The following is a 17,766-nucleotide window of genomic DNA, read 5'->3' as shown; positions in this document are numbered from 1 at the left end:
AAAAATATCAGTAGCTTATATTTGTCATTCCTCCATCATACTGTCCACCTTAGCTTCCAAAATCTGTTTCACATGCCTTTTCTCATTGGTTCTTGTGATTATATCCTGCCCATTTAATTTCCTGTGCTCTTATCTTGCTCAAGACATGAAGTCTTTGGTAACAGTCCACAAGCTCTTGATTATGTCTTTTCCTCCATACTGTTTTCTTTTACTGCACCAAGTATTTTTCCTTAGACCTTTGTTTTCAAACACTTGCAGCCTTTTTCCATTTGCCCCTGTCAGTATTCAGGATTCACACCCACATAAAAGGACAGGTTGAACAACTGTATTATAAATCTGGATTTTAAGGTTTGTTGAGATTATCCTTGACGCCATTATTTTATCCAGGCTTACCAGGCATATTTAGCACTGTAAATTCTTGTCTTCATTTCTTGAGTTATTTGATTGTCCTTGGTGATTATTGTTCTTAAATATCTAAATTTCTTCGATGTATGTGTACCTACTTAAGAAAAATAAATGTAATACACTCTGAAGCCATATATGCCATAGTCATACTCATTTCTTTGTATGTGGCTTGATATTTAGGGTTTAGCACCTGCAATTTGTTCTGGGCAAACAGATCCCTGCATCCCTTAGCTCCTATGAGACTCCATGTCTGTATAGGGGGCCTTCCAAAATAAAACAGTATGCTTAAATTGCAAGGAGTTTGCCTTAACATGTGTGTATGTAGCTCTTAGTCCAATGGACACACAGTCCTTAGACAGGGGCGGGCAATTATTTTAGGCAGAGGGCCGCCTACTGAGTTTCAGCAAGCCATCAAAGGCTTCATGACGGGCAGCCCAGGGCAGATTAATATTAATTTTCTAAATTTTTTAGGGGCCCTGTGGGCCAGATAGAATGGCCTGGTGGGCCGCATCCGGTCCCTGGGCCGCATTTTGCCCACCCCTGCCTTAGACTAACATCTCAACAATAGTGTCTTAGAAATAAAAATAAGTTTCTACAGATGTCTATGCATCTCCAGAGGGCAATCCTATTCTTTTTGTGGTGGGAGGCACTTTTGTGCCCAGAGGGAGAAATAGAATTGCTCCTAAATGAGAGTTGGATAACCGAGTTGGTTGCAAGCTGTGCTTTGGTTGCCAACCAGGTAGAACAAGCTTCTTCCCTATATATGCATACAGAGGAGATGCATTGAAATATGGATTTAAAGAGTTCTTTTTCACAGAGGGAGGGACTGCAAGCTGGAATTCAGTTTGATCCTGTAAGAGCTTTGCTTTTAGCTGTTATGCGCTGGATTTATTTCTGCCTTAATGGAAATTAAATAAAATAAATGTAAGAGTAGCAACTAATATAAATTCTGTTCATGTAAGGAAGGCTTAATGGCATCTCAGTCTGATTGACTTTGAGCTCTTTATCCCTTTTGTGATTCATGAGATGAAAGTATTTTCACCTAAATGCTGGAGTAAGTTATTTGAGTTCAAGACAGCCCAACAAAAGAATCAACCCTCTTTCTGCTCTGTGAAGCAGAATTTCACACACCATAGCCATGATAAGGTGGCATTATAATACTCCAGAGACGCACAGACATTGCTAGCAAGTAGCAACCTGCCAAAACCTATGTGTGTAAGGTATTGGCACAAAGAAGAGCACAAGGGGGGGAGCACAAAGAGATGTTGTTAGTTTCATGTTTAATGTGCAGAGGCCCTAGTTCTGCAGTGAGTTTAACTAAAATAGATTTAAAAAAAACAACAGGTAGTTAAGATGGTGTGAAGCACTGTGTAGATACAGAGGCAATGTGGCTTTTGGAAAGAGAGTGCTAGACTGGAAACTGGAAGATACAGTCTCCTGGCTACGCCTACTATGTGTCCTTGAGTGAATCATTTCAACTCTTAGTATTTTCCCATTTTATAGATAAGTATTATTTAGCCTTTGATTATATAATCTCAGACATAAAGCGCTTAGAACCTCCACACGTAAGAAGTATTATTATATTAGCTTGTACCTTTAAATTCGCTAACGAAATGAAACTGATATGTGGTGAGTTGAAATTGAACTGAGGGCATCCACGTAGTTTTTTGCACTAGTTTAAAAAACTGATTTACTTAAAGTGGTGCTGTTTGATATACAAGTACATATAAAATGTAGCCCCAGTGAAGTCCTATGATTGGCTTGCAATGCACTAGTAAGAGATAATATTCACCCAGTGCAGAGAGTCCGAATAGAGTCTGTGGCATTTATTTAAAGCCATATTTAAGCTTCACTCTGAAGTATTGTTTTGGGTCTCTGGGAAGGCATGGATACTCCCCAATGTGCGTAAGGTTAGCACGCATTTTCTAATCTTTCTAATTTTAGCTGGAGTCCTTATTTCTAACAGAAAATAAATTACAGGAGTAAGCCACAAGATAAGCCATCCTTTCAGCACTCCCAGGCCATTAGGAGCTTTGGGCCTAGTGACCTACCTCAGTTTCCCCATCCTCTTGTGTCTCATGAAGATCAGGTCTTTGTTCCTAGTTGGTAGGAATCTGCTTATATCTCTCTCACGTTTTTTTTTTTAATAGGAGAATGCTCTGTCACCGGCCAGTCCCATTTCAAAAGTTTTGACAACAAATATTTTACCTTCAGTGGGATCTGTCAATATTTATTTGCCAAAGACTGTGAGGAGAAGTCCTTTTCTGTTATCATCGACACTGTCCAGGTATGCATACTCTGCCTGTATGTATATGTGGAGAGGGTTGTATGTATGTATGTGTTGGGAGGGAGCTATGTGAGGAAGAGTTATTCCTAAGTAGACAAATGCCATTTTCCTATTAAATGACTAATTCAAATAGCAGATAGAATTTCTTTCTTGAATTAACATATGTTTTGCCTCTGTGATGCCAGTCCTTCAGGCTCCTGTTGGGGATGCAAATTCACAGTGAGACTCCTTTCTCTGTTTCTCTTCCTGGAGTTTTGCCAGATCAGCCTATGAAGACAAGAGACGGCACACCCCATGCAATGAGCCATGTAGGCTGCTTGCTTAGAAACAGCCTGGGGCATGTACTACTCAGGTTATATAGAAGTGCACTTCTCCAGAAGCTGAGTAGTGCTGTATGAAGAAAATTACCATAATGACTCCTAGTTTACATGTGACTTTTTTCACAGTCACGTTGACTGATCCGCCCTTTGAGATTTTTGTCCTTTACCCTCTGCCACATAAAGAACAAGAAGGGCCTAGTAGAAGGACATGGAATGGAGCTTGCCAGGGAGAAACAGGAATGGTGCCAGAGCATGTTGGGGCTAGAGAGAGACCATCCAGAGTAAAATGCTTGGGTGTTTAAAGGGGGGAGTTTTTGACAGGTGTGTCAGCATCGGTATGGAAGTAAGAGAGTCAACTGAACATTGGAGGGGAGGATACTGAAGTAGGTCAGGGAAAGGAGGAAATTTGCAGAGAGAAGGAAGATTGTGGGGGGTGGGGAAGGAGGAAGGGCCACTGCAGAAGGAGTAAGGGGAGGGATTGACCTATCTTAGGGAATTTAGGAGGTGGGCACAAGTCAGGCATTTGCAGGGGAGCAAGGACAGATCAGGAAGGGTGAAGGGGTGGGGTCACAGAGAACTCATTTGCTTCTACATTGCCAAGCCGTGGTGGTGGACTTAGTGAGCCTTTCCCAGACCCGCTCTGATATGAGAGCTCTGAGAGCTAGTGTAAGTGGCCTAACTGGTTTTCACTGAAACTGCTCTTTTGGAACCAAACACAGAGGGCTGGGGGCCATGAGTCACCATCCTACGTACGTTGTAATATTCTATCCAAACCGTCACTAATAGTAACAGCAGCAATCCTGAATGATGAAAACCAGAGCAGCACACTGATCTTCCTCATTAGACTAGGCTGGTGCAGTGGTGTCTCATCCATCATGCATAGGACAGTCTTGAATAACACCATGCAGCTCAACTCCCCTGGGGTTTTCCTCACCTAGCTGCTGCTCAGCTCCCACAGACCCTTTTTGTAAGGACAGCCACTGCCTTGTAGTTGATGTGTGTGACCCTAGAAACACAGCCAAACGAGGGCTTCTAGTCCAGCGTGCTGGTGGATCTGTTATCCATGTAATTAACTCATGTTCAGAAAAATTGTTGGCTTCTCTCTAGTGTGCAGATGATCTGGATGCGGTATGCACTCGCTCAGCCTCCGTCCGACTCAAAGACATGGAGAACAGCATCATTAAAATGAAGCATGGGGGAGGAATTTCTCTGAATGGACGGGACATCCAAATTCCTTTGGTGCAAGGTGTGTTTGTGGCGGCTAACAATTCAAGCCAGAAACTAAGGTGTCACCCTTCTCAACTTTTTCCTGGCTCTGTCAAATTTTTCTCTTTTCTAACTCTGAGTCATGTCTGCTGTACTGTCTATTAACTGGAATACCTGTCATTCCTGGTTCTCTTGCACACGCACCTAGGTGTGAACCTGGCATAAACTGGCTGGGTTCTATGGACATCAGCAGTTGTCCTGATTTGGGCCGTTTTGGGGAACTGACCCATGCAGTTCAAACTCACTGTCACTGTCCATTTCTGTAGTCCACAAGTTTGAAATTTTACAACATTAACTTTGAGTTCTTGCATGATGCTTAGACATTGGGGGCTTACAAGTGTTTTTAGGGCTCAGCCAACAGAAGGGACAGTTGCTGATTTGACCAGAGCATTGGGCATATACATAGGGCCTTTGGTGTAACAGGTAAACTTGAGTGCTGTTGCTTGCTTTAGCATGGTGCAACTTTCTACAAGGCATCAGTACTGCTCATCTATCTCAGCACTTTCTGGAGAATCTAGAGCGTGCAGGTTGCAATGTTAGATCAGCACTGTCATTATACTCCCATTAGTATTGGCTTTTAACCCTGGGTTAATCTGACCACTGCAAATTAAGATGCTTGCACCAGGGTTCCAAAAACACAGCATAGACAAAGCCAAAGTAAGTGACTCTGTTAGACCCATTGCAGGGGTTAATGAAGTCATGGTGTCCCCACCTCTCTGTATCGTTCCTGCTTATGAGAGATTGCATCTCTGCTTGTCTGAAACAATGTTCTTTTTTTTTCTTTAGGTGTTCTCCGTATCCAGCATACAGTAATGTCTTCCGTTCGCCTCACCTATGGAGAAGACTTGCAGATTGACTGGGATGGTCATGGCAAACTCTTGGTGAAGGTACTTTTTGCCTGCTCTCTCGACCTACCCAGTCATACACAAAGATTTTCTTGTCTCATGTGAGACATTCCTTTGTGTTGCATATTAGAAATTCCATTCTCTTTCTGCCCTCAGAGTAATATACAGGTCCTTTTGTTTTCTAGATACACAAACATTTGCATCCCAGAACAGCTTGTTTTTATTTTTATTTTTTTTTAGTTTTCTGTGCACTGCCAGTCACCATTATCCATTAATACTTTTGCTCTGAATACCTTCTGAGCTATTTTTGATTCAATTTACACTTACATGTCCCCACTGAAGTCAATAGGGATTGCAAGGGTGAAAAGGAGAAAAAACAAAACAAAACTATGCTTCTATGAATACAAGCATTCATCTTTTCAAGGATAAAATCAGGTTAAATACGCAATGTACATTGCATACTGCTTCTACCATGAAGGATATGTATGGTTCTTCTTGCTCAACTCAGGTATGTGTACTCTGTAGACCGCAGCATGGTATAGAGGTGCCTGAACTAGCTTTTAGTGAGTTGGCTTGAATACCAATATAGTTTAACAGAAATATGGAGTTCTGCATGGGATAATTTTACCCTGAAACTTGTCAGGGTAAACTAGTCCACACAGAACTCTGTATATGTTATATAATGTAAATTTAACCTTTCTGCCAGACCCTGGACAAAGGCCAGGTTCAAGTTCAAGGTTTTAACACCAACTGTATTTAAAAAAAAAGTTTGATGGTTAGTAAAAAGCTTGCAGATTGTCAGTAACCAAAATTTTCTTGGGTTGGCAGCCCTGCTTAAATGCAAAAATAGTTTTATTCTGTGCTGCCAGCATTCCGGGGATCTCCTACTCACCCCCCACAAGCTGATGCCTCTGACTGTACCCTGCACTATTTTGCCCCATCCTAAGCCTGACTCCTGCTGGCTTTGACATCTCATTCTGGCATGGACCCTGAACAGGGGATTGCTGTCTGCTTACCTGTAACCCAGCAGTGTTGCAGACAGGCAATGGAAGGCAAGAGCAGCACATGGTGTAAGGGAAGGGATTATGGAGCCTCCTACAGGCTACAAACCCCTGAGAATACTATCTGCAGGGTGGTGAACTTCCACTCAGACATGTGGTGGCACTGCTCTGCTCTATCTGTCCATCAAACTTGCCTCCAGCTTCTTTCTGATGAGGGATCTTCAATCAAGTTCCCAGTTGCTTAGTTTTTTATGGATGGTTCAATGTTTTTTATGGATTTCATGGATAGGTGTTTTTAGTCTGTTTTGTTTATGGACCGTCGTTAAGTTTACAGATAGTTGACAACCCTACTGGGTCTAGGCAGCCTCTGGTAACCAAGCTGCCGTGGGTATCTTGGCAATATGCTACACCCCATTTCCCTCCCTACAGATTTTTTCAAGGTGGTTGCCTGGTAGCACAAGGAGTTCAACATGTACATTTAGTAGAAGATTTCATCAAAGCTGAAAGAGACTTGTAAAGGGAGGGAACCATTAGGAATAGCTTCAGATTGTAGATGCAGCAGTTTGTGCTGTAATCCAGTCTTGTAATGATATAAAATATCAGACTACCTGGAGTTTTTTTGCGGGGGTTGAGCAATCAACTAGCCTCTCTCAGGATTTCTGACTTTTCTCTGAAGTTACCGTCCCTACAGCCAGGTCTCAGACCCTTTATATCCTGATCAGCTCCTTATCTTGCTTTTCAAATAAATATGATATTCTACTTCAAAAGCTTTACTGTAAATTGAGGTTGCCACTTGCTAGTATCAAACATTTCTCTCATTGTCTTCTTTTATTATTAAGATCTGCTATGAGTTCTTTCCCTAATCTTCTATCAGAATCAGCTTTCTTGTTGCTTTTGAGTTATAATTTACATCATATTTATAGACTGACCTGTGGCCAAACATTTCTGACAATTGGGGGAAGTGAGAACATTGCTTGTAAAAACACTTCTGGTAAAAAGTTACAAGTTTTCAGATTTTTCATCTGAATTCTTCAAAGCAACCCTCCATTGACCTTTAGAAGCTTGTGGGCTGACCCTTTCACACAAGACCTGACATTTTAAAAACATATATGGAATCTGAACTAGAGTCAGCCTTTTTGGCCCAGATCCAGCTTTGCCTTCAAGACATCTGAGTAGCAGATGCATGCCTAGAAGCTTCCTAAGTCTCTAAAGGTGATCCTATTCCACCTTGTACAACACTTGACAGTTCCTTTATGATGCCTACATTCCTTATGCATATGCTGAGCAGTTCCTTGAATTACTGCGCATGTCTTTAGGGTCAGCTTACTGCACATGCTCAGAAGCAATCCAAGTAGGAATCTAACTCCTCTTATGTTTTGTTGTGATCCAAATCTGTCTGGAAGTGCATTCGTTCAGAAACCTCAGTGAAAAAAAAAGCCAGAAATAGAGACTGTATGGTACCAAAGTCAGTGGTTATTCAAGAACCATGAGAGATTTTGGATTCTGAAGTCACTATCACTTAGCCCCTGTAAATTGGAAGTCAGGCCCCACATTCCCCATCAGTGTCCTAACCACCAGGCTGTGAGACAAGCATGGCTGAGGGTAACCTTCACCCCTGCTGTTGATGCTGGGTAGTTGAGTGATGGGGCCAGAAAGAGGCTTCTTCCCTCCTAGGGCAGCGACCCCTTCTCTGGGCCACAGAGCCAGAATCTTTCATGTTTGCTTTCCATCTGATCTTGTGATTTTTTTACAGTTTCAACTGTAGAGGTGGAAATTGCCTAAACCCCTGCCTAGCATATGGCTTAGTGATGAGGGCACTTTCGGGAAACCTGGGCTTAAATCCCCTCAAGCCCAGGGTTGGCCTATTATCCAGGTCTTCCATGTCCTGGCCTATGTCCTGGTGCCTTAATCATTAGGCCGTGGGGTAAAATATGGGCCTCACTACCACACCAGTTGTAGTGGAGCCCCCCACTCCTTTTACTTAAGTGTAAAGGCAGTGCTGCTGTCTGTCAGCATTAAATGTACTAGCTCAGGTAGACATCTCCACTCTGCTGTCAGGTTGAGCTGGAACCCAACAAGAGGAAGTTGGTTAAGTGTGTCCATTGAGAGAACAAAGCCATGCACCTCCACTGGTGACTTAGGCTCTGTTTCTGGAGCTGACAGAACAGGAGAGCTGTGAAATTATACAGGGTCAAATGCCCTAACCTGCCCATTGAGAGAATGGGAGTTGTATCCCTTCTTAGGCAGAAGAAGGTGGTTACCCTGAGGTACACATACTCTTGAGGTGAGCAGAGGCTGAATCCTCAGCTGTCTAGTAGGCAGACTTGGATCTGGGCCTCTCTTATCTCAGCACATTGCTGATGTCCTTAGAGAGGCATTAAAGATGCATTTTCCTTGAGAGTTTCTGATTGCTCCTTGTGATGCTCTTTTTTTCCCTTTGCCCCAATGATTGCTAATTTTCTTAGTGAGGACAGCACTGAGAACCCTTTGGGAACATTTCATCAGTGCTCCATTAGCCAGAACAGTAACTGTGACAGGTATTTGACTATTCAGATTGCTCTGCCCCTGGACTATCTTGTGTTTCCTGGCAAGCTGTGTTGCCAGGAGTAGAAATCTAATTTACTTTTAATGTTCAATCAAGTACTAGATCCATAATCCTTATTGCCACTGGCAATTGAAATCCAGTCTATTAGCCTATTGAAATCCTGTCAGAATTTGTCCTTGCTGCTTTACAATACTGGTGTTCCCTAAATACATGCTGCCTTTATGTCTAAATTCAGGGTCTCATTTTACCTTTTGCAGCTCCTTAGGCTTCCCTGGATCCGTAGGTTAGGCTGGGTAGAATATAGCATTAAAGATGTTTGTATAGGATATTTTTACTGGCTCTTTCAATGTGCAGTGGGAAGTCAGACAGACCTGCAACAAGAGAAGGTTCACATCTGATAGAAGTTCTCCATTCGTCAGGGCAGCTTTAGGAGTTGCATTGTTTTTCTTATTTGAATAAAGCTCATTGTTTAATGTGTAAAGAAAGCAATTCTTGGAGTCTTTATCATGGTCATCTGCCAACACCATCAAATCAAGATTCTTTTTTTTTAAAGTGAGCTGTAGTGCTTTCAGATATTGTGGGTGCCCCAGACTTATCTTCCCAATGTTTGTGATGTTACAATTACTTTCCTGTATTGTAAAATGATTTCCACCCTAAGTATCCTCATAAATGGGTGAAACAGAGAAAAGGAGCATAGCACCATGCATTTAATAATACACAAAGTAAAATGTTTTGTGGGGAAATGAATTTTTCTAATCTTCTTAAAATTATCGTTTTAGTAGGAAAAAATAGTTGTACTGGTAGGAGAAAAAGACACTGCTCATAGGTTTCTATTCCTTGTTTAAAAAAATAGTAGTCAAAATAGTAAGCAAAGATTGTTCAGCCAGAAATATGATAAAGTAAGACCAGAAACTTTAAAAAAATGTACTTGAGATATATGTTCATTTAAAGAATTGGTCACATTCACGTTCTAATAAAAATATTGTTATGAAATTGGGGATATTTATCAAAGAATAACCATTCTCACTTTCTGTCTTTAAGCTTTCCCCTGTGTATACTGAAAGAACATGTGGCCTATGTGGAAATTACAATGGCAACCAAGGGGATGACTTTCTTATACCTTCTGGCATGGTCGAAGCCCTTGTGGAAGACTTCGGAAATGCTTGGAAGCTCAATGCAGATTGCCAAGATTTGTTAAAGCAAGACAGCGAGCCCTGTAGCTTCAATCCTCGCTTAGGTACTAAATCCTAAACTGAACTGAACATAAACCACAGTACAGCACCAGGTGACCTTTTGTTCCAATAAGGATGCAGTTGCCATGAATTAGATGGCACTAGCATTTGCACCACAGAAAAATTAAATGAGGCCTGGGCCCTATAGAGCAAGAACTGCATCATCATGCATGGGCATACCAGACTGTACTAAGACTGTACAAAGAACATTAACCATGGGGTTTCCTAACTTCTAAACGTGTGACCCAGCAGCATTATTAATGTTCCTATGAATTTAAAAAAAATGAAATTCCTTATTAAAAATTGACATCTCCCTTCCACCAATTCCATAATGTAAAACCAAAACTTTATGACCCCTGACTTGAGCCATCAGGAAGTTTACACCATGAGATCCACAGCACAGGCATCTTTCTCTTTACCTCATGGAGTGACTGTGCCAAAAGCAGAGCTTCAGGTGGACACAGTGCTAGTGAAGGATGAAGTATAGTCTATAACAATGGATTTTACAGCTATTTGTGGAGACCAGAGCAGGGCTGAGATGCAGGTCTACTGCCTTTGATTTACAGGCTTTGAAGGACAGCATGCTCAAGTGGTCGTAGACCGCTTCACTCTTTTGCCTCTGCCTTTTTTTTTTTTCAGTCTGTCCCAACTTCTCACCCTCCCTGGTCTGTGTGCGGGCCGGGAGCGATCCGGGCCCTTTTTCACTCCGCGCGGGCTGTGGCCAGCAGCCCGGGCACGCTGGATCGGAGAGAACAGGCGACACGCTAGAATTAGGCACAGACGCGTAATGGTTGATTTAAAGATTGTTTACTTACACCAAAGATGGTCGCAGTGTAGGCTGGAAAACTTGCTTGAGTTGCGGTTACAGATAGAAAAGATGAGAGGTGGACTAGAGTTCCTTCCCGTGAACACTCTTCTAGCCCGTCCGGTTGGAGGCTCTAAACCGCGAGCCCGTCGTGCCAACTGAAAAAAGTACTCGAACCAAAGAGCTCTGAATAGACTCACACGAAGTTTGCTAGGCTCCGTGGAACTTGTGCGCAGGGATTCGAAGTGAAGAGCTCTGAATAGACTCACACGAAGTTTGCTAGGCTCCGTGGATCTTTTTGTGCACAGGGAAGAGGGATACGTCGAGGATTGCGCTCGGTGACGGGGAGAGGCTAGAGGCTGATCAGACCCCTGTTGCCTGCTTTAAATGCGCTGGGTCCGATAGGCTCCACAGCGCCTAGAGATCTTCACACAGCGTGAAGTCTCCTCCTCCTGATGTTCGTGGAGTCCTCCCTTGGCGGGGTTCTCCTCGGAGTTCTCCAGCTTGGGTGGAAACCACCCAAGCCTTTTATACGGCTAACAAGCCAATCACTAGCCGCCACGTGTGAATAATTTCACGCAAGCCAATAATGGGGCTCGAATTATAATACAAATGGCGGGAACTCTTTCTGTGCTGCAAAGAAGAAATGCACACTGCAAAGAAAGCTACAATTTGGCGGGAAAATATTTCAGTGGTGCCAAAGCGCACACAAAAACAAAAATCACACCCTTGGGTTGTGACAGTCTGTTTCTAACTAACACATGGTACTGGCTCCTGTATCCCTTCCCCCTGCTCTCAGCCAATCTCAGAAGTCCTGGCTCCTGATCCCCCACTTTCTCTGTTTCTGCCATATTCCTTACCCCGTTCCCCAGCTGGCTTCTCCCACCCCATTCCTCTGTGCCTTTCCCTTACCCCCCTCTGCATTCCAAATAAAACTGCTTCCTTCTTTCCTTTTGTAGTGTTCGCCTACTACAAGGGAGGTCTCTGCAGGCACAGTTCTTGTTCTCTCCCTACTCTCCATTCTGGTGTCATATGCCACAGAAGCCCCTTGGTTCAAGCAGGAGCAATTGCAGGAAGAACCCCTGGCCCCTGGGTGGAGCATGCCTGGTCAATCTGTGGGGATAGGGCATGGCAAGTTTCAGCTTTCTGAGTTTCACTTTGATAAGATTATATACAATTGAAAACAGGACCTCGGAACAAGAAGCAAACTGAACCAGGCAACCTTAACTGTAGGGGGAGCCAACAATTCCACTTCTGGTAATAGCATAAAACACAGAGGTTTTCCTTTGTTTGGTTTACTATTATCTGCTATTACTATTTAACGGAGAATGCGTTAACATTTTAGGTGGAGGATCAAATTTTTCTCTTCCATTGAATTATTTTATAAGGCAAGTAAAAGGGTAATGGTTGACTTCCTCCAGTTTCTCTATTTCCTCTTTACTGTCCCTGATCTTGTAGTCTACTATGCACATATAACATTTTTCTCCTTTTAGCCAAGTATGCAGAGGCGTCCTGCTCCATTCTGATGTCCCCCCTGTTTGAGCCTTGTCATCATGAAGTCAATCCTTCTCCCTATCTGAAGAACTGCCACTACGATGTTTGCTCCTGTTCTGATGGCAAAGATTGCTTGTGTTCTGCTATTTCTAGCTATGCCACAGCATGTGCTAGGAAAGATGTCCTCATCAAGTGGAGGGAACCAGACTTCTGCTGTAAGTAAATGTTCCTGAGAGCTGTTTTCTCGCATTGACTCCATGGTGTCCTGTGATAACATTCAAGAGGCAGAGAATTGAAGGATCTGAGTCATGCAAGATGCTGAATTTATTTTCTGTGAGTTGTGGAGAAGTCTCAGCTCTTGCCCTCCAGCTGGGTGCTTAGCATCAGGCCGGTTAACTGTCGTAGAGCAACCCTCAGCTGGTTTGATGCCTTGGTTCAAACAAACCTTCATAACTTTTAATTGCTTATCTGCAAAGTTTTTGAACAGCTGGGACTGGAGATATCAGTAGTCTCATAGTGTTTATGGCAATGTGCGAATACTTTGGCATTTCCTCTTTAGGGGCTCAAACCTGTGAGATCCTAGACTCTTTAGTTTTTGCAGATATCAGCTGGAGCAGAGGGTATGAAAATACTGGATCAGATCCCTGGTTAAGTTGCAAACTAGCAGCTTATTCAGTTTGGATTCTGAGCAAGTGGCCAAGTCAGTTATTTAGTTGCATCATTTTGCAGCTATGTGAATTCAGCTTAGCTGATCCTGCTTAGCCCCTTTTTCTGCATGGCCAGTAGACTCTACTGTGAACCTGATGCTGGAAAACCTTTGATAAAGCACTGGGGTTTAAATTTTGTTCCTTCTATTAGGTATCTAATAAGTGGACTTCCATCCTGCTCAAGTCCCTTTCAAATAATTAATGCAAAAAGTAGGTGGGTCCTCCTCTTACTTGCAGCTTTTTTATGATTTAGTCTTAAGTGTAAGATGATGATGTCTTTGAGTGAAGTTTCACATTTCACTCATACCATACTAAGAACACTTAAAATGTGAGCATTCACATGTTACCACTTGTTAACTTAAGCTAAGTGTCTCTGAACAGCTCAAAATTATGCCACTTCAGGTGAGGGTTAACTCTGGGCTGTGCTACCTAGTTTGTATTAGGGTAACTTCAACCTGCTCCATGGTGATTAAACTCCCAAGTGCCAGTCCTCTAGTATCCCAGAATGCACTGCTTCCAGACTCTCCCCTGTCCCCCCAGAGCAGGGATAGAGCCAGATGTCCTGACTCCTAGCCATGCGCCTGTTTTCCAGCCCTCTAGTGGCAAGTCAGAGCTGTACAGGCAAGAATTGGTATCAACCCTTAACATGCTACTGCTCACACCACATTCTAACTTTAATATCGTGTAACAGTCCATAGATTTAGCATGGCCTAAACATAATGTATAATTTCACCCTTACAAAAACAGATGCCTTACTGCATTTTAAGGACCTGAATAGGGTGAGATAGAATAGCATTTAGGTGTCTAATGTCTACTTACTAATCATTATTGCTTAAGTAGCATATAGCTTCCCATTGAGAACCCATTTGTCAGGTTATGGATGAACATACAGGGTGAGAATTTCATTTGTGCCTGAGAGAGTTCACAGCCGAGCTCGCCTTGAAAGTCAATGGCATTTCAGTATCTAGTTTGTATAGGATCCTTTGAAAACCTGGCCTATTGTAAAGGGAAGCCTCAGTCCCCCAAAGCTAGCAATTTAAAGGAGAAAACATAGCAGGCGAATGAAGATAACAAGCTGTGGGGAAAGGTGGGAAATAGGGTGGCAAAAATTAATAGAATGATTTTGTATGGAGTAGAACAGAGTTTTCCAAACTTTTTCTGATTTCATACCCCCTTCCAGATTTACCAGCTGCCTGCATACATTTTGTATTTTAATCCCTTAAATGCCAGTTATGATAATGAAAATTAGATCTGCCATTACACAATTTCTCCCATGTACCCCCCCCCCCCCCTACACCCGCCCCCCCCCCCCCCCCCCCCCCCCCGGGATGTCTTGCATACCCCCAGGGGTATGTGTATCACAGTTTGGGATCCCTGGAATAGAGCAAGCAACGTCTGTTGGTTTGTTTTTTCTCTCTCTCACAATTAGGGAGATTTGGTTGGGGGAAAAAAAATCATTGGAATGAAATTGTGATGAAAATGGCCCTAAATCTGCACAAACGCTTGTGAAAAGATGTTTTTCCTTTATCCAGACTTATTTCACTCATCAGAAAGAAGACAAATGAGAAATCTGGGGGAAAGCACGTAGGCCTGGCCATGTTCCCACAGTTCCATTATTCTTTCCCAAATTGTGGGTGGGGTGGCCATTTAAAAACTGAGTCATTGTGGAAGGTAGGGAGGTGAGAGGTCACTGGAGTTCCCATTTGATACTATCAGTACTGGTGAAGTTCAGTAATTCTGACTGCCATGGGTTGGATAATATTTACTGAGAATGAGAACAAGATTGGATTGTATTAAATTGCTGCATGGTTTCATAATGTTTACCTAATTTATGTAAATGTTCAGATAGTGGAACAGTAATCCAATAAAAATCCTTCTAAAAATGCTCCGCTCTGGAGGCTGAGAGAGAGCGAGAGAGCAAGAGAGCAGTGATAATGCACCATCGCTTTTGCTGTAATTGAACAAGTCAATTTTCGCAATTAATCTTTAATAGTGCAATACTGCTTCCTCATCTCTATGCATTATGGACCTTCATCTAGCACTGATTTCCCTGAGTGCAGATCCATCAGAGCCCATTAAATAATCCTGATGCCCCAGACATCTCCTGTCACATGAAGAAGAACAATCACTCCTTTAATGGGCTTGAGACTTGCATGTGAAGTCTGCATAATGCGTGCTGATGGTCTGATGCACCGAAGCTGTGACTGCTCCTTTGCTTCATGGGTGTATGTTTTAGTGGAACCAGTTTACTTAATTTAAAGTTCATCAGTAGCAGGTAGCTAACTCAGCCATAGGTGATTCTACGGCCAATATAGCATAACGCTTCTGGTCTTTAAGCACTTGCATGATAGGTACCTTACCAACCTGTCCTAGGTCTTAAAAATGCTTATGGTCTAGCAAGGATTTTCTGTGATATTTTCTATTGGGCCAACTGCATAGTTGTGAGGGCTGTTGGACAAGCATCTAGTGCCCTTCCTCAGAACCTGAAGGAAGCCCCAGGGATGGGTAGTTGCTTTCCAGTGGATGCCACCTGCTCTGAGGGACATAGATGAATCATCTGAGAGAGAAAGGATAGCTTAGTGGTGAAAGCCTCAGACTTGGGTTAGCTGGATTTAAGTCTATACTCTGCTACATGCTCCCTGTGCAACCTTTGGCAAGTCCTTTAGCCTCTCTGTGGATCTGTTCTCTATTTCTGTTATGAAAAGGGGAAGTGATAGTATTGTCTAAATCTGCTAAAGGCTGTGAAATGATGGCCTTATATAAATGTCCAAAATGACTCATGTTTTTAAGTTTATGGGGTCCTCTTTCCCTTATGCTGGTACAGAGCTGTTGGTTTTGGTATAGGAGAGCAGGGCCTTAGCCCTACTATTCCCTGTCCCTTTGAGGGAGCTATAGAAGAGCCATTAGCACTAGGATATCCAAGGCCTTGTTTTTCTATAACAAAGGACATGGTCAGTCAGGTCCTTCTGGGGTGGTGAAAGGAGCAGCTCCTGCATCCCCTTGAACTAGACTACAGTGTGACAGGAACTTGCATAATCTGGCCTGCAGCTCCTGCCCTCACCCCTCTGAGCCCCCTGCTTCTGCTTAAAACCCTGCTTTTACCCTGGGAAGCTCCATAAAAAGTGTAAATCCCACCTGACAGTACAAGCTTTGGAGAAAAATCCTGGCACTCCCCTGTTTCCCCACTTCTGGGGAAGATGTACATTGGTTGTCATTGCTGCCACCTAGTGTTGGATATTATATAATCAACTAAGAAGCTTCTCTCAAGATTGATACTCCACTTTACAGAATTAGGGCATAATTTACCAGCTCTGTAGGTTAAAAGAGGCACATACCAAGGGTCAGATTATGAAAAGTTAGTAAATGCTTGAAATTTGTCCCCTAAGTTGACCTTTTGCAGGTGCTGAGCACCTAACGAATCTCACACTTTTGGCGAGTATTGCTAGCCCTGGGAGTTTCTGACAATCAAGCTACTTATGAATTGATTTGGGTGCTGAACATTGAGTGCTCTTAAATTTGACATATTTAGCCCGAAATTAAAGCATTAATAAAACTAAGTACAGGGACAATACATTTGAAAATCCAGGACACTTGTGCCATCTAGATCCAAATCGGAGCAGACATGGAGTCAGATGTTATTTTTCATGGCTGTTCCTCGTATTGAGAATCAAATGAAAGCTTTCATTCTCAATTGTGCTTGAAGTTCCTCCTTGTTCACATTGTAGAAGTTTAAGTCCCATTACCTTCTATAGGATTATCTAGATGAATAAGACCAATGGGTTTATTTAGTCTGGAGAAGAGAAGACTGAGGAGGGATTTAATAACAGCCTTTAACCTGAAGAGTGGTTACAAATAGGATGGAGCTAGACCATTTTTAGTGTTGGCAGATAACAGAACAAGGAGCAATGGTCTCAAGTTGCAGCAAGGGAAATTTAGGTTAGACATTAGGAAAAACTTTTCCATGAGGAGAGTAACAAAGCACTGGAACAGGCAACCCAGAGAGGTTGTTGAATCTCTGTTCATAGAGGTTGTTAAAACCTGAGTAGACAAAGCTGGGATGATGTAATTGGGGGTGGTCCTGCTTTGAGCAGGGGTTTGGACTAGATGATTTCTTGCGGTCCTTTTCTATGATTCTATGTGGATCTTGATGTGTCAGTGGTGCATCTCTAGTTCCTTTTGTAATAACCTCTTTGCTGGGACAAAAATGATCTAATAGAGATCATTTTTGATGATGATCTAATGACCTGCTTGGTGGCACGGAAGCGGAAAGGGATCTTGGAGTCCTAGTGGACTCTAAGATGAACGTGAGTCGTCAGTGTGACGAAGTCATCAGAAAAGCTAATGGCACTTTATTGTGCATCAGCAGATGCATGACGAACAGAACCAAGGAGGTGATACTTCCCCTCTACCAGGCGCTGGTCAGACCGCAGTTGGAATACTGCGTGCAATTTTGGGCACCTCACTTCAAGAGGGATGCGGATAACCTGGAGAGGGTCCAGAGAAGGGCCACTCGTATGGTTAAGGGCTTGCAGACCAAGCCCTACGAGGAGAGACTAGAGAACCTGGACCTTTTCAGCCTCCGCAAGAGAAGGTTGAGAGGCAACCTTGTGGCTGCCGATAAGTTCATCACGGGAGCACAGAAGGGAATTGATGAGGTTTTATTCACCAAGGCACCCCTGGGGGTTACAAGAAATAATGGCCATAAGCTAGCAGAGAGCAGATTTAGACTAGACATTAGGAAGAACTTCTTCACAGTTAGAGTGGTCAAGGTCTGGAATGGGCTCCCAAGGGAGGTGGTGCTCTCTCCTACCCTGGGGGTCTTCAAGAGGAGGTTAGATAGGCATCTAGCTGGGTCATCT

General features: G+C 43.0%; 1 protein-coding gene across 2 annotated transcripts in view; it reads left to right on the top strand.

Moving 5' to 3' along the window:
• VWF (von Willebrand factor) overlaps positions 1-17,766 on the top strand; it is a 204,098-nt gene that overhangs the window by 36,841 nt on the left and 149,491 nt on the right. For both annotated transcript variants that reach the window (XM_006028763.3, XM_006028762.3), the window contains exons 11-15: positions 2,556-2,692; positions 4,120-4,258; positions 5,065-5,165; positions 9,711-9,906; positions 12,200-12,415. In XM_006028763.3, coding sequence (XP_006028825.1) covers positions 2,556-2,692; positions 4,120-4,258; positions 5,065-5,165; positions 9,711-9,906; positions 12,200-12,415 — 789 coding nt within the window. The remainder of the gene's footprint in view (positions 1-2,555; positions 2,693-4,119; positions 4,259-5,064; positions 5,166-9,710; positions 9,907-12,199; positions 12,416-17,766) is intronic.

The sequence above is a fragment of the Alligator sinensis genome, unplaced genomic scaffold, assembly GCF_000455745.1.
Source record: "Alligator sinensis unplaced genomic scaffold, ASM45574v1 scaffold35_1, whole genome shotgun sequence".
In the NCBI taxonomy this organism is placed as follows: domain Eukaryota; kingdom Metazoa; phylum Chordata; order Crocodylia; family Alligatoridae; genus Alligator; species Alligator sinensis.
This window is presented reverse-complemented; position numbering and strand designations above follow the sequence as displayed.